Here is a 25,028-nt window from a genome sequence, read left to right on the forward strand (position 1 = left end):
AATCTAATGAGAACAATGCATGTAAATATGCATGTAAACTGTGTACTGTACTGAGTGTACTGTAGGTGCACTCCTGAAGACCTTTTTAGACACTACGGTGGCATCAGCCATCTTTCATGGCATGGTTTACTGGGAGAGCAGCATCTCCACAACTGACAGGAAGAGACTGGACAAACTGATCAGGAGGGCCAGTTCTGTGCTGGGATGCCCCCTGTAGCCAGTGGAGGTAGTGGGTGGGAGGAGGATGATGGCTAAGCTGTCATCTATGATGGAGAATGACTGCCACCCCCTACAGGACTTACTCACTAGACTGCAGAGCTCCTTCAGCGGGAGGTTGCTCCACCCTATGTGTGTGAAGGAGCATTACCGCAGATCATTCCTCCCTGCAGCTGTTAGACTGTACAACCAGCACTGCTCACAGTAGACTCACATCTATATGTCTGTCAATTGTTGCATTGTTTTTATCTGTTTTTTTCTGTTTTATCTTTTGCAATTATGACCACCTGATATGTGCAATAAGTGTGTTTCATTGACTTCATAATTCCTCTAATTTAGTATTTATCTTAGGTATATTTTTCTTTTTAATATATAATATATCTAAAATAAAATATATTACATCACATCACCTCACCTCTAGCCGCTTTATCCTTCTACAGGGTCGCAGGCAAGCTGGAGCCTATCCCAGCTGACTATGGGCGAAAGGCGGGGTACACCCTGGACAAGTCGCCAGGTCATCACAGGGCTGACACATAGACACAGACAACCATTCACACTCACGGTCAATTTAGAGTCACCAGTTAACCTAACCTGCATGTCTTTGGACTGTGGGGGAAACCGGAGCACCCGGAGGAAACCCACGCGGACACGGGGAGAACATGCAAACTCCACACAGAAAGGCCCTCGCCGGCCCCGGGGCTTGAACCCAGGACCTTCTTGCTGTGAGGCGACAGCGCTAACCACTACACCACCGTGCCGCCCTAAAATATATTATATATATTTTATTTATTTTTATTTTTTTAACTTGAAACAGAACAGGAAATTTCCCCATTGTGGGATAACAAAGGTCTTCTTATCTTCTCTTATTACATCAGAGCAGAAATTTTACCCAGAGAAAAATGTATCTAAATACCCTTCATCTAATCCTGTTCACTTCTACTAGGCACGAGTGCAGATGCATTTATCCAAAATGACTAACAGAAGTGCACCATTATTTATTTATTTATTTATTTATTTATTGCAAGTGCAAGACACACTATAACCCATTATGTCAAAGCAAGCTAAGCACAGGAACTGCTCTGTTGTCAGCGGCACAGAGCAGCATACATCCTTACACTGACTCCTAGCCTCAGAGGACAGAAGAGTTGAATGGACTGAGTTTATTTTTGATGGCAACATCCCAGCTCCAGTCAGCTAAACCCTGTTTGCGTGTGTTAACTTTACCAATCTGGGCCAGTACAACACAGGGCTCGCAACAAAACTGTACCTAAAAGAGGGATCAATACCAACTGTTTGTGGCAAAACTACAGAGGAGGGAAATCCAAGAATTTAAAAAATAATTATGCTATGTGTTTCTTTGACCAATTAAATCTGTACAGCCCTTGAGTCAAGGACTCAAGTCAGTGAGTGAAATACACACACACACACACACACACAGGAGAGAGACAAGAGCTGAATAGTCAGAGAAAAGTAATTTGTATGCTCTAAAAAGAGAAAAGTAGACAACAAAAACAGAGCTCTTAATCAAGAATGGACAGACACTTACATGTTCATTCTTCCCACAGGCAGTTGAAAACCAACCTGTCTCATATGTTCCAAGACCATGGCAATTATTATTATTATTATTATTATTATAAAACTGGTTTAGACTGGGTGGCACAGTGGTGCAGTGGTTAGTAGTGTTGTAGTACTTGAGACCAGTCTCAAGACCACTTTTTGAAGGTCTCAGTCTCGTCTCAGAATCAACCGCGTTTGTACTGGGTCTTGTCTCGGTCTCAGACATAGAGGACTCTGTATTTTATTTTAAGACCAGTCAAGACCACAGCTGCAGGGATTTCACTAAATTGCCTGTGCATTGTCTGATTTATTTGTTAAAATCATTACTGTGACTGGATGTAAAACATCCTGCTTCAAATGCAACCAATAACATGACTCACTGCTAATTCAAAAGTTTCGTTACTGTTAATGGCTACCCCCCCCCCCCCCCCTCGCACGCACTGGTCTGGTCCTGGTCTTGACTCGGTCTTGCCCTGTCTTAGTCTTGGTCATGACTTGGTCTCAGTTTTGGTAAATGGTGCATAGGTGTGAATGGTTGGTTGTCTAGATTGGGAACCTGCTCAGGGTGTACCTCATGTGAAATCAGCTGGGATTGGCTCTAGCTTCCCCTGTAACCCTCATGGATAAGTGATATAGATGATGGATGGTTGAGACTGTTAAAGGGACATGCCATCAAGGGACACTTTTCAATTATTGCTGAGATCTCATTCATCTCATTATCTCTAGCTGCTTTATCCTTCTACAGGGTCGCAGGCAAGCTGGAGCCTATCCCAGCTGACTACAGGCGAAAGGCGGATGCTTTGCTTTTTTTTTTACAAACACCTTGCTTCTTTTTCTCATACCTTTTAAGCATAGTATGAAACCCTACATGCTTTGCAGCTTTGCCTTTAAATGTAAGTTGGCTAAGATCCAATTTTGTCATCCACACCCATCCGTTAGCCAATCAGAGCAAAGCTATTTACATATTTAAATTAAAAGGCACACCCCACCAAATCAGCTTGTTTTATTCTGTAGGGTCTTCATACCATGCTAAAAGGGCATGAGAAAAAAGAACCAAGGTGTGAATTGTTTTGTTTTTGGGTTTGTTTGTTTTTTCAATGAAAAAAAACTTGCAAATTTTACAAAAGCATCTCACAAAATAATATAAAATAATTGAAAAGGGGTATTATAGTTCTTCTTTAGGTGACTTTTTCACCTGTTCCCACCAAATAATTAACCTGAGGTCACATATTAAGATACGTACATTAAGTTGTTGGTTCAACATGTACAGTTTGCAGCCATGACTTTGACATATCATAATTGATAAAACATAAATGTGGCCACATGATGTTTATTTTTTTGCACATCAAAATACTTTTCATTGTGGCCTTAATATCATGTCAGTGGCTCTGCACTTTCAGTATGTTTCTTGAGTTTTTTGTTTTGTTTTGTTTTGTTTTTTAGCATACAGAGCATCAGTACAGTTTCTGCACTTTGCCGATGGCCATAAGTCAAAGATGGGAATAAAAGATGAGATATGACATGATTTTGCTCTTCTGGAAATTAGGATTCAGAGGTAATAGAAAAGATGGCAAGGCCTTGGTACCTCTAACACAGAGATTTACTGCAGTGGATAATTGGGGACATGGAGGGGACAGTAAAGCACATGATGCCTATCGGTCAGTGGTGGAGGAAGTAGACAAAATAAATCTTTGCCTTCTGTAAATCTGAAAGTAATTTGAGGTAATGTTGGTCTTTGTGAGGAGCAAGCCTTCAAAATTTTACCAGTACCCGTGCTAATAAATCAACAAAATAGTAAATTATTAAAATAGAAGTTAATACATTTATAATTACTCTTATTCTACACACATTCACTGGATTTGAGCAATCACATGCTCTGATTGGCTACTCTACTGCTAGGCTATGAGCTCATATACTGTGAGTAGGGAAAAACAAAATGGCAGAGCGTGTTTCTGAATCAACTGAGGATGAAATAAAAACTATACAAAAAAAGCAATAAAATATGGAATGAAAGTATTTGATGGTAAGAACATATCTTTTTTATTTTTCAATAATTATTATTATTGCATATAGTATTTTTCACAAATTACTACTGTCATTTCGTCAGTTTGTTTACATTCTAAGCGGAAATTATTTTGTCGGGCGTTTTGTATTTTTATTTCTCGAATTTGCAAAAAAAAATAAAAATGCTCTGCTTCTTAAAATCCAGTGAATGTGGATAGAATAAAACAATTATTCCACTCAATCTTATCGTACATGGCTTATAGCCAACTCGGTGCTACGCACCTTGTCAGCTATCAGCTCATATACGACTTGATTTCATGGAATAATTGTTAATTATATCCTTTAGATACAAAGAAGAGGATATAGTTGTTGTCTAATACCCTGAACATTACTTCTTTAATTCTGTGGTAAATTTCTTCAATTGTGGTTGTAATGGAAATAGAAAATAATACAACATTTAAGGTAGCAAAATGTGAAATTAAGACATTAGTAAATATAATATATGAGTCATATTGTCAAACTTTGTGCATGTGAACACAAAAGACATGAATATTCCCTTTTGAGTCTGGTTCCTCTCGAGGTTTCTTCCTCATGTCGTCTGAGGGAGTTTTTCCTTGCCACCATCGCCACAGGCGTGCTCATTGGGGATAGATTAGGGATAAAATTAGCTCATATTTTAAGTCGTTCAAATTCTGTAAAGCTGCTTTTCGACAATGTTTATTATTAAAAGCGCTATACAAATAAACTTGACTTGACTTGATTTGATTTGAATATTATGTTTCCAAAGTTTCAGTCATGACTAAGACCATATTTAGAGCGGTGAATTCCCAAGACCAAGTCCAAATCAATACGGAAAACATCTCGACACCAAATTCATGTTCTATAGCCTAAGGTGTAGAAGTACGTTTACTGACTGTACTCCTGGGTTGCTGATCTGTTGCTATGCACAATTTGTCAGCCACCATGTCCACTGGTGGAAAGAGAATACTAGATTTCTCAGTTGCTCTTTGAAGGTTTGCAACTTGCCAAGAATTACAATAGAAAAAAATACAGATCACACAGTAATCTGATCTATTCTATACTACAGGAATACATGCAGTATTACATATAAAATATATATATATATATATATATATATATATATATATATATATATATATATTTAGAAACATAAATAATGCAGACATGCATTGTGTATTATAACTGTGAAATTCATTGTGTATGTATGTATCAACATTTATTGGTAAATACATTACATAGTAGCTTATCCATCCATAGCCGCTTATCCTGTCCTACAGGGTCGCAGGCAAGCTGGAGCCTATTCCAGCTGACTACGGGCAAAAGGCAAAGTACACCCTGGACAAGTTGCCAGGTCATCACAGGGCTGACACATAGAGACAAACAACCATTCACACTCACGGTCAATTTAGAGCCACCAGTTAGCCTAACCTGCATGTCTTTGGGGGGAACCGGAGCACCCAGAGGAAACCCACACAGACACAGGGAGAACATGCAAACTCCACACAGAAAGACCCTCACTGGCTGCTGGGTTCGAACCCAGGACCTTCTTGCTCTGAGGCAATAGTGCTAACCACTACACCACCATGAGATAGTAGTTAAGTATTTTCCAATAGATCTTTTGAACAAGGGGTGTTTTCTTTTGTTTAAGGATGATAATCTTTTTTTTATGGTTGTTTGAGTCTTATACAGTCTTTTTTTACTCTTTGCTGATGGCCATAGGTCAAAGATGGGAATAAAAGCTGAGATATGACATGATTTGCTCTTCTGGAAATTAGGATTCAGAAGTAATAGAAAAGACGGCAAGGCCTTGGTACCATAACTCTAACACAGAGATTTACTGCAGTAATTTAATTCCGTGGTATATTTCATTAGTGTTTTGCTGGGATTCAAACCCAGATTGCTGGTGTGATAATCCAGCAAACCCCCACTAGGCCACCAGGGGGATGACTCAAGTGTAGAGGCGTGAGGCATAGGTAGAGTATCAAAAAACAGTTTATTTACAATATTTACAATCCAATGGAAAAAACAAAAAGAAAATCCAAAAGCTCAGAAGATGACCAAAAATAAAAATATCCAAAGGTTCAAATTCCAAAAAACAAAAGGAAAGGCAAAAATGCTGAATGCTCAGAAGATCAAAAAATACAAAGTCCAAAGAAAGCAAAAACATCAAAAACACAAAGGCATAGGCAAGATACGTGGGACAGAGGAAACTAGCACTAGACAACATAGCATAAAGACTCCGTGACAAGGGAACAAACAGAGGGGTATTTATACACAAACTAATTAAGGAACAGGGCGGGGCAGGAAACAGGCAATCAAGACAAACACAAAACACAGTGGCGGCCTCTAGAGGTCAAAACAAACATGACAAGATAAACATAACAGTGGACTCTAGAGGCCAAAAGAGTCCCAGTCCTAACAGGACACCCCCCCCCCCCCAGGAGCGTCTCCTGACGTTCCCAGGGCGATCCGGATGGGCCGAATGGAAGTCCCGACAAAGTCCTTTATCTAAAATGTCCCGGGCGGGGACCCAACAGCGTTCCTCAGGGCCATAACCCTCCCAGTCTACCAGATATTGAAGCCCGCCGCGGACCCGGCGGGAGTCAAGCAGGCGATGCACAGTGAACACAGTCTGACCCTGGAAGATGCGGGGGGGTGGGGGATTCCTAGGGGCAGGGGCATATGTGGACGTCAGTACGGGCCGCAACAGGGAAACATGGAATGTGGGCAACTGGAGCCGGTAGGCGACAGGGTTCACCCTGCACACCACCTTGAAGGGGCCAATGTAGCGAGGAGCAACTTGCGGTTCTCCACCCGCAGCGGAAGGTCCTTGGTGGACAGCCAAACCCGCTGCCCAGGGCGGAAAGCGTGGGCAGGTCTTCTATGGTGGTTGGCCTGAGTCTGGTTGGTTCTGGAGGTCTGGATGAGGGTCCTCCTGACCTTGCTCCAGGTCTTGCGACACCGTCTCATATATTGGTTGACCAAGGGCACCCCCGCGTCCTCCTCCTGGTCCGGGAACAGAGGTGGCTGGAACCCGAATTGGCACTGGAATGGCGACAGCTTGGTGGCCGATGACTGCAGGGTGTTGTGGGCGTACTCTGCCCATGGCAGCCAGGTGCTCCACGATGTCGGCTTATCCATGGCCAGGCCTCGCAGGGTGGTTTCCAGGTCCTGGTTGAGCCTCTCCATCTGGCCATTGGACTGTGGGTGGAACCCAGAGGAGAGGCTGGCAGTGGCTCCGACGAGCTAGCAAAACCCGTGCCACACTCGGGAGGAGAACTGGGGCCCCCGGTCAGAGACGATATCCTGTGGGAGACCAAAGACTCGGAAGACATGATTGAACATTAGTTTAGCTGTTTCAAGGGCAGAAGGGAGCTTGCACAGTGGTATAAAGCAGCAGGCCTTGGAGAATCTGTCAACTATGACCAAAATGACAGTGTTACCTTGTGACTCAGGGAGACCCATGATGAAGTCGACTGCCACGTGGGACCAGGGATGCCGGGGAATGGTCAGAGGATGCAGGAGGCCCTGGGGATGTTGTCGTGGGTTCTTGCTTCTGGTGCACACCTCGCAGGAAAGGACGAATGACCTTACTTCCTTCTCCATGCTTGGCCACCAGAAGCATCTTCTCAAAAAGTCCAGGGTCCTTCGAGCTCCCGGGTGGGCGGTGAGAGGGGACGAGTGACCCCACTGGAGAACCTTGGCCCGGGCTTGATGTGGGACGTACAAGAGGCTCAGTGGCCCCGTCCCAGGACCGGGGTCCTGGTGTTGGGCTCGTCGGACGGCCTCCTCAATACCCCAGCGAACAGGGGCCACAATCCAGGACACAGGGATAATAGGCCCAATTTCGCTCTCCCTGTTGGTGGGAGCGAACAGCCTGGAAAGCGCATCAGGTTTGGTGTTTTTGGAGCCGGGGCGGTATGATAGGGTAAAGTCAAACCAACTGAAAAACAAGGCCCACCTAGCCTGTCGTGGATTGAGTCTCTTTGCTTGCTGGAGGTACTCCAGGTTCTTGTGGTCCGTCCAGACCAAAAATGGATGTTGCGCTCCCTCCAGCCAGTGCGTCCACTCCTCAAGGGCCAGTTTAACTGCTAGCAGTTCTCGATCCCCCACGTCATACTGGGACTCCGTAGAACTCAGGCGGTGGGAGAAGTATGCGCAGGGGTGCAACCTTCCTTCCGAGCGTTGGGAGAGGACCGCGCCAACGCCGCTGTCCAAGGCATCTACCTCGACGATGAAGGGTTGTGAAGGGTCCGGGAGGACCAGAATGGGTGCCATGCAGAAGCGGTGCTTGAGGTCTTTGAATGCCTTTTCCGCCTGAGGAGACCAGATGTACGATCCACCTATCCCTTTGGTGTGGTCCGATATGGGCGCTGCTACAGAACTAAAGTTCCTGATAAACTTGCAGTAGAAGTTCGCAAATCCTAAGAACCACTGAACCTCTTTGACGGACTTGGGGGTGGGCCAGTCCCGGACGGCCAGGGTCTTGGCTGGGTCCATTTGGAGTTGGCCTGTCCGTACAATAAAACCCAGAAAGGAGACCTCGGGAACATGAAATTCGCATTTCTGGGCCTTAGCGAACAGATTGTTCTGTAGCAGCTTCTGGAGAACCTGGCGGACATGGTGGCGGTGCTCCTGTACGGTCTTGGAAAAGATTAGGATGTCGTCGAGGTAGACGAAAACGTACTGGTTAATCATGTCCCTCAAGACATCGTTGATTAGGGCCTGAAAAACAGCTGGTGCGTTGGTGAGTCCAAAGGGCATCACCTGGTACTCGTAGTGCCCAGACGGGGTGTTAAAGGCAGTCTTCCACTCGTCTCCCTGTCGGATACGGATGAGGTGGTATGCGTTCCGTAAGTCCAATTTGGTGAAGACAGTGGCGCCTTGTAGCAGATCGAACGCTGTGGACATCAGCGGAAGGGGATAGCGGTTGCGTACAGTGATCTTGTTCAGACCCCTGTAATCAATACATGGCCGGAGCCCCCCATCCTTCTTGCCGACAAAGAAGAAGCCGGCACCAGCGGGTGAGGTGGAGGGTCGAATTAACCCAGAGGCCAAGGCGTCCTTGATGTACTCCTCCATGGCCTTGTGTTCTGGCTGAGAGAGGGAAAACAGCCTGCCATGAGGAGGGGTAGTCCCAGGGAGCAAGTCGATGGCACAGTCGTAGGCACGGTGCAGAGGAAGAACGGCGGCGCTGCTCTTGCTGAAAACTTCCTTGAGATCCCAGTACTCTGTGGGAACTTGAGATAACTCAGTGAGATCAGGAGGCTCGGCAGGAGACACAGGAGAGCTAGAGAGCAGACAAGAGGCATAGCAAGCAGGACCCCACTCCACAACCTGGCTAGTGACCCAGTCTATACGAGGGTTGTGGCAGGTGAGCCAAGGAAGACCTAGAATAACTGGGAACTCTGGTGAAGGAATCAGGTGCAGGGATATTTCTTCCTTGTGACCTTGAGACTGGAGGAAGACTGGAGAAGTTACTTGGATGACTCTTCCGTCACCTAAGGCTTGGCCATCCAGGGCAGACACAGACAGTGGGACTTCAAGAGGAGCAGTCGGGACATTGATACTTTGAGCGAAGTGAACATCCATAAAGTTTCCAGCCGCCCCGGAGTCTAAGAAGGCTTGACAAGAGTGGACGGACTCACCCCAGGAGATGGAGACCGGGATGTAGACTCCTTAGCCAGGGAGTTCAGGAGAGAGGGTAGGCCCCGTCACAACCCTCCCTCGGCTGGACGGGGCAGTCCTTTTCCCGAGAGCTCGGGACATGATGCTCGGAAATGGCCACGCTTGTCACAGTAGATGCAGCACTTGTCCTTCCTTCTGCGCTCCCTCTCAGCTGCGGAGAGACGAGTACAGCCAACTTGCATGGGCTCTGGACAGTCACTGGAGGAGGTAGACGGGCTCCAGGTCGAGGCAGTGAGGCCGGGGAAGCTCAGGACTCGGCGGCGCTCTTTAATCCTGTTGTCAAGATGAGTAGAACGTGAGATCAGAGTTTCGAGGTCACTTGGGCATCCGATAGAAGCCAGGCCGTCTTTGATGGGGTCAGACAAACCATGGTGAAAGGCTGAAACCAGGGCTGCTTCGTTCCATCCGCTGACTGCTGCGAGCGTCCGGAACGCAATGGCGTAGTCCGCGACGCTTCCTTCTTGCCGGATGGACATGAGCTTCCTGGCTGCATCTTTACTGGTGTCTGCCTGATCGAAGATACGAAGCATCTCCTCCATAAACAACTTGAAATCAGAGCACTCGGGTCCCTATCTCTGCCAAATGGCCATTGCCCAAGCTCGTGCCTTACCAGCTAACAAGGTTATCACAAAGGCAATCTTGCGGTGATCCATAGTGTAGGTGGTAGGCTGAAGCTCAAAGGTGAGTTGGCACTGGGTAAGGAACTCCCGGCACTCACCGTCATACCTCTGTGGTGCAGGAAGGCTGGGTTCGCGAGGTGAAGGAGACAGCATGGCAGGAGGCACTGGAGCGGGATCAGGAGATGCGGGCAGAGGAGTCAGCTGTGCCAGGGTTTTCCCAATTTGCTGAAGCAGTACCTCGTGGCAAGCAAGGGCCTCACGTTGGCTCATAAGTGTTCATGGTAGCTCCGAAGTGTGTTAAAGAAGCCATAATTCCCTAAAGGTTAGCCAGGTAGACCGTTGAAGACGCCTCTGCTGAGTTGGTCATGACGGAGTCTTTCTCTTAGGGTTTTGCTGGGATTCGAATGCGGGTCGCTGGTGTGATAATCCAGCAAACCCCCACTAGGCCACCAGGGGGATGACTCAAGTGCAGAGGCGTGAGGCGTAGGTAGAGTATCAAAAAACAGTTTATTTACAATATTTACAATCCAATGGAAAAAACAAAAAGAAAATCCAAAAGCTCAGAAGATGACCAAAAATAAAAATATCCAAAGGTTCAAATTCCAAAAAACAAAAGGAAAGGCAAAAATGCTGAACGCTCAGAAGATCAAAAAATACAAAGTCCAAAGAAAGCAAAAACATCAAAAACACAAGGGCACAGGCAAGATACGTGGGACAGAGGAAACTAGCACTAGACAACATAGCATAAAGACTCCGTGACAAGGGAGCAAACAGAGGGGTATTTATACACAAACTAATTAAGGAACAGGGCGGGGCAGGAAACAGGCAATCAAGACAAACACAAAACACAGTGGCGGCATCTAGAGGCCAAAACAAACATGACAAGATAAACATAACAGCGGCCTCTAGAGGCCAAAACAGTCCCAGTCCTAACAATTAGTTGTTATAATGGAAATAGAAAATAACACAAATTGCATTTAAGATAACAAAATATGAAATTAAAACATTTGTAAATATAATATATGGACCATTTTGGTCAAAAGGGGCGGCACGGTGGTGTAGTGGTTAGTGCTGTCGCCTCACAGCAAGAAGGTTCGGGTTCGAGCCCCGTGGCCGGTGAGGGCCTTTCTGTGTGGAGTTTGCATGTTCTCCCCGTGTCCGTGTGGGTTTCCTCCGGGTGCTCCAGTTTCCCCCACAGTCCAAAGACATGCAGGTTAGGTTAACTGGTGACTCTAAATTGACTGTGAGTGTGAATGGTTGTCTGTGTCTATGTGTCAGCCCTGTGATGACCTGGTGACTTGTCCAGGGTGTACCCCGCCTTTCGCCCGTAGTCAGCTGGGATAGGCTCCAGCTTGCCTGTGACCCTGTAGAACAGGATAAAGCGGCTAGAGATAATGAGATGAGATGAGATTTTGGTCAAAAGTGCTGTATAAATAAAGTAATTTGTATATTATTATAAGTTTGAGGATGATAATCTTTTTTTTAATATGGATGTTTGAGTCTTTTCTGTTCAAAGTGATTTCAAAATATTACACTTAATTTTTTTATCTCCAAGAAATGTGTATAGAATTGTGTTAAAAAGCAGTAGCCTTTATTTGTCACAAATACATTCAAGCACAGTGAAATTCTTCTCTTTAAATATCCCAGCTTGTTAGGAGGTTGGGATCAGAGCACAGGGTCAGTTATGATACAGCACCCCTGGAGCAGATAGCATTTAGCTCAAGGGCACAATAGAGGCAACTTGGAACTGCTGGGGCTTGAATGCCGATGTCCTAAGCATTCACAGACATTCAGCGACTTTTGAAAAATTCAGATACATTCCCTTGTTACTGTATAAAACTTACTTACTTACCATACCATATTAACATGCCATTGTGCGTCATGCCTGATGTAAAGACTCTCGTCTCTGCGAGCCTACCACACAGATTTAATACTTGTCATTTTTAGGGCATACCTAACAACATGTTTTCTTTCTTTCTCTCTCTCTCTCCCCCCCCCCCCCCCCCCCATCTGTCCCTCTGAGTTACATGTTGATCCTGGGATTGAGATGCTGGCCTCTTCTGCCCCTCGGACCTGCTTGATCCATCCTGGTGCCCTGTGTCTGGTCGGAGTTTTATCGCCCCACTCCTGTGAAGGACGGCCCCATGAGGACAGTTGAGGGTTATACCTGTTAAAACTGTTAATATTATAGTCAGGCTGTCTGTTGTTGCCCAAATGAGGATGGGTTCCCTTTTGAGTCTGGTTCCTCTCGAGGTTTCTTCCTCATGTCGTCTGAGGGAGTTTTTCCTTGCCACCGTCGCCACAGGCTTGCTCATTGGGGATAGATTAGGGATAAAATTAGCTCATGTTTTAAGTCGTTCAAATTCTGTAAAGCTGCTTTGCGACAATGTTTATTGTTAAAAGCGCTGTACAAATAAACTTGATTTGATTTGATTTGACTTATTCAAATCTTATTCAATGAATTCAGTCAAATTCATAGATCAAACAGAGACATTAAGAACCAACACCCTGCACTCTGAACTGTGGTTGGGTTATATACTCTTGGCAAGAAGTAAAAATTACAGTCTCGTGGTTTCTGGGGGACAAAACACTGATGTAGATCAATGAAGAAGACTGGGGCATTTACACATTTATCCTCTACTTAAAGCGAAAGGGCATCCCAGGTCCTCTTATTGAGTCTTTAAATCTCTTTGGAAATGCTAGTGCCAAAGAAAGTTTCAAGTGCCAAGCAAGCAAAAGTGCAGAAATAGAAACTGTTCTTTTCCTCCAAAGTGCCTCAGAGAAAGTGCTTTTAATCACAGAAAGCTCAATAAAGGACATATGAGCATCAGTACTTGCCTTCTTTTTATAGTGAGTGCTACAAAAATATGATAGAAAAGGTTTGATGTGGGGGTGGCACGGTGGTGTAGTGGTTAGCATTGTCGCCTCACAGCAAGAAGGTCCTGGGTTCGAGCCCCGGGGCCGGCAAGGGCCTTTCTGTGTGGAGTTTGCATGTTCTCCCCGTGTCCGCGTGGGTTTCCTCCGGGTGCTCCGGTTTCCCCCACAGTCCAAAGACATGCAGGTTAGGTTAACTGGTGACTCTAAATTGACTGTGAGTGTGAATGGTTGTCTGTGTCTATGTGTCAGCCCTGTGATGACCTGGTGACTTGTCCAGGGTGTACCCTGCCTTTTGCCCATAGTCAGCTGGGATAGGCTCCAGCTTGCCTGTGACCCTGTAGAACAGGATAAAGCGGCTAGAGATAATGAGATGAGGTTTGATGTGGCTATCTTGCACGTTTATGGAAGGAACGCACAATATTTTCCATAAAATGAAACATTAAGACGTCTGTTCTGTGACTAATATTAGACAGACATACAGTGGTGCTTGAAAGTTTGTGAACCCTTTAGAATTTTCTATATTTCTGCATAAATGTGATCCAAAACATCATCAGATTTTCACACAAGTCCTAAAAGTAGATAAAGAGAACCCAGTTAAACAAATGAGACAAAAATATTATACTTGGTCATTTATTTACTGAGGAAAATGATCCAATATTACATATCTGTGAGTGGCAAAAGTATGTGAACCTTTGCTTTCAGTATCAGGTGTGACCCCTTTGTGCAGCAATAACTGCAACTAAACATTTCCAGTAACTGTTGATCAGTCCTGCACACCGGCTTGGAGGAATTTTAGCCCATTCCTCCATACAGAACAGCTTCAACTCTGGGATGTTGGTGGGTTTCCTCACATGAACTGCTTGCTTCAGGTCCTTCCACAAAATTTCGGTTGGATTAAGGTCAGGACTTTGACTTGGCCATTCCAAAACATTAACTTTATTCTTCTTTAACCATTCTTTGGTAGAACGACTTGTGTGCTTAGGGTCGTTGTCTTGCTGCATGACCCACCTTCTCTTGGGATTCAGTCCATGGACAGATGTCCTGACATTTTCCTTTAGAATTTGCTGGTATAATTCAGAATTCATTGTTCCATCAATGATGGCAAGCCATCCTGACCCAGATGCAGCAAAACAGGCCCAAACCATGACACTACCACCACCATGTTTCACAGATGGGATAAGGTTCTTATGCTGGAATGCAGTGGGTTTTTTTCTCCAAACATAACGCTTCTCATTTAAACCAAAAAGTTCTATTTTGGTCTCATCCATCCGCAAAACATTTTTCCAATAGCCTTCTGGCTTGTCCATGTGATCTTTAGCAAACTGCAGATGAGCAGCAATGTTCTTTTTGGAGAGCAGTGGCTTTCTCCTTGCAACCCTGCCATGCACACCATTGTTGTTCAGTGTTCTCCTGATGATGGACTCATGAACATTGGCTAATGTTAATGTGAGAGAGGCCTTCATTTGCTTAGAAGTTACCCTGGGGTCCTTTGTGACCTCGCCGACTATTACACGCCTTGCTCTTGGAGTGATCTTTGTTGGTCGGCCACTCCTGGAGAGGGTGACAATGGTCTTGAATTTCCTCCATTTGTACACAATCTGTCTGACTGTTGATTGGTGGAGTCCAAACTCTTTAGAGATGGTTTTGTAACCTTTTGCAGCCTAATGAGCATCAACAACGCTTTTTCTGAGGTCCTCAGAAATCTCCTTTGTTCGTGCCATGATACACTTCCACAAACATGTGTTGTGAAGATCAGACTTTGATAGATCCCTGTTCTTTAAATAAAACAGGGTGCCCACTCACACCTGATTGTCATCCCATTGATTGAAAACATCTGACTCTAATTTCACCTTCAAATTCACTGCTAATCCTTGAGGTTCACATACTTTTGCCACTCACAGATATGTAATATTGGATCATTTTCCTCAATAAATAAATGACCAAGTGTAATATTTTTGTCTCATTTGTTTAACTGGGTTCTCTTTATCTACTTTTAGGACTTGTGTGAAAATCTGATGATGTTTTAGGTCATATTTATGCAGAAATATAGAAAATTCTAAAGGGTTCACAAACTTTTAAGCACCGCTGTACAGCAATTATCATAGGAAATTCATTTTTCATGTGTCGGGGTGTACAACATTCAGGACCTTATTATTTTCATTATCATGGATTTGGTGCAGGTGGTACCCTGGTGCAGAGGTGCAAAATTGTGAAAAGGGGTTTGGTAATATTGGATAAATTATTAAGAAGTGTGGCATGCCAATGTGAAACACAACAGACCAGGGTCAACTCACAGGTAAGCTGTTTATTTATGATCATGCCTGTGGCACAGCAGTCAGTCAGTACTGGAAAATATTTCAACATAATTTGTCAGCTTTTGTGGCTGCCACTTAATTATGTCCGCACTGAGTTGACTTTGAGATGATAATGGCTAATCCCAGCCCATTTGGTGAGCCTGGTATTTAATTGATTTTGTTTCACATTTTCATTTGCCTTATTAGCTATATGACATAGCTTGTATGAAGAAACATCAACTGTGTGACTCAACACCTCACAGTATGGGTTTCCTTCAGGTTTTCTGGTTCCCTCCCATCCCTAGAAACATGCCAGCATATAGATTGTGCATTCTGAATTTCCCCTAAGTGTAAATGTGTGCATGCATGCATGGTGACCTGAGTTAGTTGCCAGCCCACTGAGGGTGTATTCCCACCTTGTACCGAGTGTTGCTGGGATAGACTCTGCCTCCACCACAACCCTGACCAGGATAAAGTGATTACTGAAGATGAATGAAAGCATGAACTGTCTGGGTCAGGTTTAGTAGATTTTACCTCTTATTTCTTACACATAACTAATTATTACTGTCATTAATTTACTATTTGAATGAAGTCGGCTATTAATAGTTAATGGGGTGACATAAATAGTGTACATTCACAAAATATTATTTCTAAGCCTTAAAATAGTATAGTGTCATAAAGTGCCATAAAGTTTCATACATACTAAAAAAAAAAACTCATGAAACCATAACATTACCAAGAGTGCATGCAAAAATGTGCATTTTTCACAAGATTTTATTTCTGAAAGAAAACGAGAACATAAGTGGTACTCATGTGATAGTAAGTGATGAGCACTTTCAGAAAAAAAAAATCTTGTGAAAAGGACCCATTTTCACGTGCATAAGATAATTTTCTGTTATTGCAAGGGTTTTTGTATGTTTTTGGCTTTGTTTGTTTGTTTTGTGTATTTAAATATAAACTTCAGGCAAACCTTTCAAGAGATTTCTTCAACAAAGGATTTTAAAAATTGTTGACTGCTTTCTGTATCTAAAAGGATGTCTTACCTTAAGAATAAAAAGTACTTTCACTGATATAAGGGTCCGTCTCAGAAACTGGTTTCTCATTTGGGACATTATGGTCAAAAAATAAATTTTCTAATTTTACTATTTTTTTTTTTGCATTTACCTAGCACTCAATGTTTCTTTTGTCATGTTTAATAAGAATAAAGATAGTATATTGCTTTATCTGGCCTCCACTGTGGAAATTTTTTTTTATTACAATTCAAATGCTTTTGTAAAATTTATTTACCTATAGGCGGCACGGTGGTGTAGTGGTTAGCGCTATCGCCTCGCAGCAAGAAGGTCCAGGTTTGAGCCCCGTGGCCGGCGAGGGCCTTTCTGTGCGGCGTTTGCATGTTCTCCCCATGTCCGTGTGGGTTTCCTCCGGGTGCTCCGGTTTCCCCCACAGTCCAAAGACATGCAGGTTAGGTTAACTGGTGACTCTAAATTGACCGTAGGTGTGAATGTGAGTGTGAATGGTTGTCTGTGTCTATGTGTCAGCCCTGTGATGACCTGGCGACTTGTCCAGGGTGTACCCTGCCTTTCGCCCGTAGTCAGCTGGGATAGGCTCCAGCTTGCCTGCGACCCTGTAGAACAGGATAAAGCGGCTAGAGATAATGAGATGAATGAGATGAGATTTACATATAAAATAACTACATCATGAAGAATTAAAGCCCCTCCTTCACAGATGAGTGAAAATCTCATCTCATCTCATTATCTCTAGCCGCTTTATCCTTCTACAGGGTCACAGGCAAGCTGGAGCCTATCCCAGCTGACTACGGGCGAAAGGCGGGGTACACCCTGGACAAGTCACCAGGTCATCACAGGGCTGACACATAGACACAGACAACCATTCACACTCACGGTCAATTTAGAGCCACCAGTTAACCTAACCTGCATGTCTTTGGACTGTGGGGGAAACCGGAGCACCCGGAGGAAACCCATGCGGACACAGGGAGAACATGCAAACTCCGCACAGAAAGGCCCTCGCCGGCCACGGGGCTCGAACCCGGACCTTCTTGCTGTGAGGCGACAGCGCTAACCACTACACCACCGTGCTGCCCCATGAGTGAAAATATTGAATAAATTTCCTCTTTTTGATTGCTTGGGTTAAAAATGCAAAATTATGATGACTGAATTGATTATTCACTTAAATATGAATAATATGATACATTTTGGGAATTTGATATGGCGAAATAGGACACAATGGAAAAATCAAGAACACACCGGAAAGATGAGAATAATGGCGGTGGTAAAAGAACAGCGACTGTACTGGCTGAAGGTCGCGCGGGTCTCTGCTGCAGCGTGCGAGCAACGGGACATCACTACCTCAGTGGATGGAGCGCAAGGCGGGGGCGGGGCAAAATGACTGGCCATAGATTATATTAAAAGTTCGATCTAAATTGACCATGGTTGCAAAATATTGGTCAAAAATACGCAAACACTACGAAATATGAAAGTAAGATGAAAAAGAAACATTCTATTGCCTTATACTGCAAGACTAAAACAAAATAAAACTGTCAAAACTCACCTTTTCAGTGATAACGTCCGAACAGATCACCCGCGTAACAGAAAGACCGCAAATGGAAGCACGATCAACTTCTAACTGTTGGAGTGGAAAATTCCATTCTACACATGCAAATTGTTAATGTGTGTCCTTCCCCCCACACAAATAACATGCTACGGTAAAAAAATAGACCACAACTCATTCTATAGCTCAGAAATTCATACAACACCAGCTACCATTGTAGTATATTCTGTAAGAAACATCTATCTCTATCTAATTCGGGTTTCCCCAGACAAACATGACGTCGCCACAACTTTCTATCGTCCATAATCTGCTTTAATTCATCCTTTGTGAGACCAGTGTCCTTTTCAAGATGATCCAAATAGGTAAGTGCTGGTCTACCAGGTTTCCTCTTTCCATGTCATGGCTCCCAAAAAAGTAATTGATTTGCCATTTCATCCCTTTTCCTCCAGATATGACCGATGAACATAAGTCACCTTTCCCTCAACACTGAAGTTATGCTTCTCAGTTCACCATATAGCTCTTTGTTGGTTATGTGATCTCTCCATGTGTAACCCAGGACTGTTCTCAACATCTTTGTATATGTGCCATCTAGTCTGTCACGCATGACACTAGTGAGAGTCCAACTCTCTGCGCCATATAATAGAACACTTTCAACGGTTGTCTAAAGAAATGGAGTTTTAAAGACCGGTGCAGTTTGGAATTCCACATCTTCTCCATCTTGTTTAGCGCATTCCATGCCAGCCCTATTCTAGTTTCTAAGTCCATTCTACTAGATTCTATCCATGACCCAAGATACCTAAAGTTATCGACCCGCTTCAGTTTCTTTCCTTCAAGTGTCACTAAATCGGCATCCAGTTGATTGTACAACAAGTGGTCTTTTTATGGTTCAGGTGTAAGCCAATTTCCTCCCCTGCAGCCTCTAGCCTTGACAAGAGAAGTTGAGCCTGTTCCAAACAATTTGAAAGCAAGGCCAGATCATCAGCAAAGTCTGTGTCAGTGATGTATACTTCCGGACGTCGTGAGCTTTGACGTTTTTCTAACATGAATCCTATTGTCTTTGGGTCTCTTGTGGCTTCACGGAGTGCATAGTCAAGTGCAATTATAAACAGAAATGGTGTGAGGGTATCCCCTTGGAGTACACCAGCAACTACATCAAAAAATTCTGTATCTCCATCAGGTGTCAGCACTTGTGCAACCATGTCTTGGTAAAGTATGTTGATAGCTTTTACAATTTTGGATGGTATACCATAAGCTAACAAGATTTCCATTAACTTTTCTCTGTGTACTGAGTCAAAGGCCTTGTTGAAATCCACAAACGTGATGACTGCTTGCAACTGCTTAGCCTTAATTCCTTCTTTTAATCTTCTCAGTGCTAGAATTTGAGCCAAAGTTGACCTTCCGGATCGAAATCCATTTTGATTTATTCGCAAGAGCGGATCCAGATGTGGCCTTATTCTATTTAGAATCATCTTATTGTAGATCTTTGCAGCTATAACAGTCAGAGATATTCCACGATAATTCCCTGTGTCTCCCAGGTTACCTTTTTTTGGTAGTGGCACAATACCGCTTTTCACCCAAATATCAGGTCTGTCGCCATTCAGAGTTCTATTGCAGACTTCAAGAAGTTGTGTGCTCATGGCATCTGTCTTCCAGGCTTCAATGGGGATGTTGTCAAGTCCAGATGCTTTGTTGTTTTTAAAACCTTTGATACATTTCCTCAATTCTTCAAGGGTGAAATTTTCTGTGTTGATAAGTAGTGTTTGTTGGATCACAAGTCTTGTTGGTTTATTTGTAATAACAGATGGCTGTCCAAGTAGGTTCATAAAGTGATCCCTCCATCTTCGGACGCGATCCACTGGACCCTTGGCTGTTATTTTCCCGACACTAGCACCCTTCCTTCCAGTGAATTCACTCACTGTTTCCCATACCAGTTTAAATTTTTGGTGCTCAGCTGCACTTTCAACTTCATTTATTTTTCCTTGGGCGTAGCTTTCCTGTTCTATAATGTAGGCTTCCTCAAGCTGTTTTTTTGCATCTTGCAGTTTCTTTACATTGCTCCTTGTTTCCCTCTGATTGACTGCATTCAAGGCATCTTTCACTGCTTTCCTCCTAACAGTGATATTTTCATTCTCCCATGGAACATGTTGTTTGACTTTGTTCTTTACAGGTATGTGTTTCTTTGCTGCTTCCTCATGAGCCTGTATGATATTGTTATATATTTCATTGGAGTCGCTAACAACCTCTGGGTTCTGAAATACCTGGAATTGATTCTTCACCTCTATAGAGTAAAGTTCCTTGATGTGATCGTCAGATAGAAGCCTACTCCAGTCATACTGTGATTTCTTTCTGGTGGATGGTTTATTTTGTCTCAGACTTAGTCTCACTTTGGCTGTTACAATTCGGTGGTCAGATCCAACTGTGTAGAAGGTTTTAAAAGCTTCGCAGTTCAATGCACTATTTTTCCATTTCTCATTTATCAGTATACAGTCAATTTGTGACTTTGAACCTCTTTGTAAAATGTGTGTCCAAAGTTTTCCCTTACGCTTTCTATATATGGTATTGAGAGCTTTCAACCCACATTCTTGCATGTAGTCTAACAGACGTCTTCCATTTTCATTTGTAGCCGCGTTATACACAGAACCCTTGGCATCACTTTTACCAACCCTAGCGTTCATGTCTCCACCAATTATGATCAAGTTATGTTTTGGAATAGACCTTGTCAGTGAAATAAGCTCAGAATAAAATTGATCTTTGTCTTCTACATTTGAGACATTGGTAGGACTGTAACAAGAAATGATGGTAACAGCTGCGTTCCCATTAAACGTTGCTTTCATTATTCTGGGGCTGATGGTTTCCACTGAATTTAAAGCCTTGTATGCTTTTGGGCTGAATAGCATTCCTACACCTCTAATTGTTGCGTTGTTCAAAGCTTTTTCTGCAGAGCTGGTGAGTAACACCCACTTGTTTTTCAAAACGTGATGTTTAGTGGCAATATCTTCATGTAATGTACGATGTTCTTGGATGCAAACAATATCAATGTTGAATTCTTGTGCTGAAGCTGTTAGCTCGCCTAATTTCTTTTCCGAAGAAAGGGATCGGCAATTGAATGTGGAAATTAGAGATATTTTCTTACACTTCAGTAGTCATCTACCAATTGTCACCTCTTTGCAACAGGTATACAGTAGGTCAGGTATATTCTATACATAACTTTCAGCTTTCGTTTTAAAAAACAAAATCGCCGATTTATAACTAAATTTTTATATGGCATAGTGATTTTAAGTTACTACTTTTGGTCAGGTAGTGACCTTGACCCTGAGGCTTTCCATTTAGATCAAAACACACGATTGTATTGGTTTTGGGTATGCGGAAAACGGAGTTACAATGGTGATCAAATATTTTGCATGATGTTTTATTACGGTCATGATTATTCTGCGAGCGCACCAATCCTTAGGTGTATAAAGTTACAACTTAAAATACAATTAGTGATAACTGTAGACTGTTCAGTGGACTACAACCTTTTTAAGGGAATGCGATATAGTCAACCATTTATCATGTCCCAGATCAAGCTGCCATTTTTCCACAAATTTGCAGAATTTTTGCCAAATTCTGAATGGAGTATTCACATCAAAGATTTAGTTTTATCTGTATTATTTCTTTCATCATTTTATTTCAAATTAAAACCAACATCACCATTCAAAACCGTATAGTTTATTGACTGTGAGTATATTTAGTGGAGTACCCCCACAGTACCCAGTTTCTGAGACAGACCCATATACAAACATACTGACCAAGAGCTTCTGAGACACTGAACAACTGAAATGTTACTGGGTGTTGGGTAACTGTAATGCTCTTTTCAAATTAAAAAAAAATGTGATTATGCACAATTCGCTATCGATGTAAACAATGTGGTTTAAGAACGAAATGTTACTTATATATTAGAGACATAAAATCAAAGGTGATGCAGTGTATGTATGGTATAACCAGTGATATACAGTAGATATCCTTCTGTGCCAATAGAGGGCACTGTTTTATTTAGGTTTTATCATACTGGAGTTCAGGGCACTTGGGAAACAAATTTATCCACTGAAAGGAAGATATGGGTTTTCTGATTGAAAAATTCAGAAATATTCTTTGTGAGATTCAGAACATAATTTAAGATAAACTGGCATACAAATTTCTGAATGTGGGAGCTAGATATGCAACATGTGAAAATAATCAAAATATGTGAGTATGGATGAAAACTCCCAAGTCGAGTTTATTCACTAGTTTGCCAGAAGCAATAAAATCAATAGTCAAACATTTACTCTACATGCACAGGACACAGTATGGCTTCTCTCAGAACGACCCACTCCACCACCACCCCCACACACACACTTTTATTTCAATCTTAATCAGATTTGTTTCTGTGTGTACTTGACTAATAACACCCATGCTGTGTGATGTTTCAGGAGTAAGCTTGCCTCTTTACACATGTAAGACTAGATAAATGAGATGGTCTCCCCCTACTGTAGTGCAGGTATCACTTATCAGCTTATCATATCATCTGTACCCAGACATGAGCAGGTTACATCATAAAGATGTGTATTATTTAAGACCACACCCACTCCTACATAGCATCCAGTCATGTAAAATTCCCATACACAGGAACAACTTGTTGGCTTGGACACTGAGGAGTCTGGAGATCAGGTATCTATGATTCACATCAGCTCCAAGAACAACGACAAGAATTGGATAGCCGTTTGTTGCAATGTAAGCGAATCTTTCTTCTGTTGTGATTTAATTTTTTTTGTGGAATCTGTAAATTTATCTTCATTTCAGAAGGCATAATATTTCTCTTAGCAGACAAATGGCTGCTGACCATTTGCAAGACTTTGCAGACCGAGGATCCTATATGCGGCCTTTAACTTTTGGCCTGTTCATGGACCACCAGCACTCTCCTTTCAGAAAGACGCTAAGCTTCCACTTTGAGCAGAATCACTCAGAGCCAGTCTACAGTCACAGATACAGTGGGCACTTTTCCTACTTGCACTTCCCCACACACCTGAGCATGTACGATTGCTCCTTTGAACCGACGTTCATCCGTAAACGCAACGAGCGTGAAAGGCAGAGGGTTCGTTGTGTGAATGAGGGCTATGCGCGACTCAGAGATCACCTGCCTCAAGAATTTGAGGATAAAAGACTGAGTAAGGTGGAGACATTACGGGCGGCCATCAGCTACATCAAACATCTGCAGAATCTCCTGGAGCTTCGGCTGCCAGATGCCATGATGGAGCTGTCACCCGGGAGCAAGAGAGGGACTGAAGCTGTGAGGCAGCTCTCAGAGTGTAACAGTGATGGAGAGTCTAAACACAGCCTGAGTGACATCGGGGAGCCATGCTACTAAACAGACTGCATGATACAGAGAGCACAAAAAGCAGCATGTTCCGTAAGACATCCATAATGATCAACTATTCTTTTATTACCACATACAAATAAAATGTGTGGCGAAGGATGCTTCTTATAATATATTTTCCTGATCATGTTGACAATGGTTGTTTCCTAATTATAGTCTATTTTGTTATCCAGTTACAGTGGATTTCATCAGAAACAGAATAACATGTAAAAAGAATTTAGAATCATTTTGCTTTATTTTAACATGCACCTTATTGTTGCATATTGTTGCATTATTGATCCATGTGAGTAAACCTGGGTAAGAAATTGTGGAAGAAAATAAAAGGGACTGATATACATTTTGTGGGTTGCTATGATTTAAAAAAAAAAAAGCAATGCAACATTTTCACATTCACAGTGCAGAAAAGGAATTAAACGGTGTGCAATATGCTTCAAACCAGAGTTGTACATATTTACAGTCAATTTTCATGAGTTTTCATTTCATTTTCATTTTCCTTTCTTTGCATATTATTGTATGCATGCACACAATATCCACAATCAACTACCCACACAAGCTCTTGAGTGGTAAACGTTTCCTGAAAAGCTAAAGGCTGAAATAATTATTAAGTTCTTATGAGTTATGGAAAAGGTCAGGGTGTTGTTGCTGTTGTTCTGCTGCTATCTCAGAACTCAACATTAATAAGAATGTTTATAATTTGCTAAATTTGGTGTACACAAGCAAAAAATATCATAAAATGTGTGCTGTTATATTTTGTGACAATGTCAGGCTTCTTCACTAAACTTGAAGGTACATGGTGTGAAATTCTCAGTTATATCAGCTTTATGGCGTAGATACGGTACCACAACTTTGAGAACATCAAGAACCTGATGATTAAAGGGGTTTTTTTTATCATTTCCATGTTCTTTCCCAACTAAAAGTTTTAGCTTATCAGGAATGTTTTCTCAATGTTATGGTTCTAGGAATGTTGTGAAGCAAACCATGATTACACAGATGTTTTCAGAACATTGCAGGAACATTATTTATGAAATTTTCCAGTCTAACTTTCATGAACCTGTTAAACCCCATGGCATCATTGAGGGTGAAGCTTGTTTAGGAAACATCATAAAACAATAACACACACACACACACACACACACACACACACACACACACACACACACACGTATAGTACTGCACAGGCTTTGTGTTGAACCGCAGAACTTAACTAGCCAGAGGAACCTGCTAAGGATAACAAATTTCACTAGATTTCTGCTGGATAGTAAATGTCATAGCATGCAGCTATAGCAAATACTGGCCTGGATAAACACACACTTTCCTAACATTAAAAATTCACACTTAATATAACAAAACAAAGACTCCAACATCAAAATAATGGGACCACGTATGCAATATAGCACCTGCTTTACCCAGGTGAAGTCTCATCTCATCTCATTATCTCTAGCCGCTTTATCCTGTTCTACAGGGTCGCAGGCAAGCTGGAGCCTATCCCAGCTGACTACGGGCGAAAGGCGGGGTACACCCTGGACAAGTCACCAGGTCATCACAGGGCTGACACAGACACCCATTCACACTCACATTCACACCTACGGTCAATTTAGAGTCACCAGTTAACCTAACCTGCATGTCTTTGGACTGTGGGGGAAACCGGAGCACCCGGAGGAAACCCACGCGGACACGGGGAGAACATGCAAACTCCGCACAGAAAGGCCCTCACCAGCCATGGGGCTCGAACCCAGACCTTCTTGCTGTGAGGCGACAGCGCTAACCACTACACCACCGTGCCGCCCCACA

General features: G+C 43.0%; 1 protein-coding gene across 1 annotated transcript; it reads left to right on the forward strand.

The window, feature by feature from the left end:
- Positions 1–247: 247 nt before the first annotated feature.
- Positions 248–23,590, forward strand: LOC132869963 (uncharacterized). Its single transcript, XM_060903528.1, has 4 exons — positions 248–399; positions 22,294–22,317; positions 22,460–22,531; positions 22,664–23,590. Exons 1-4 carry the CDS (start codon positions 248–250, stop codon positions 23,226–23,228), a joined length of 813 nt encoding a protein of 270 aa, XP_060759511.1. The 3' UTR covers positions 23,229–23,590.
- The last annotated feature ends 1,438 nt before the right edge of the window (positions 23,591–25,028 follow it).

The sequence above is a fragment of the Neoarius graeffei genome, chromosome 21, assembly GCF_027579695.1.
Source record: "Neoarius graeffei isolate fNeoGra1 chromosome 21, fNeoGra1.pri, whole genome shotgun sequence".
In the NCBI taxonomy this organism is placed as follows: domain Eukaryota; kingdom Metazoa; phylum Chordata; class Actinopteri; order Siluriformes; family Ariidae; genus Neoarius; species Neoarius graeffei.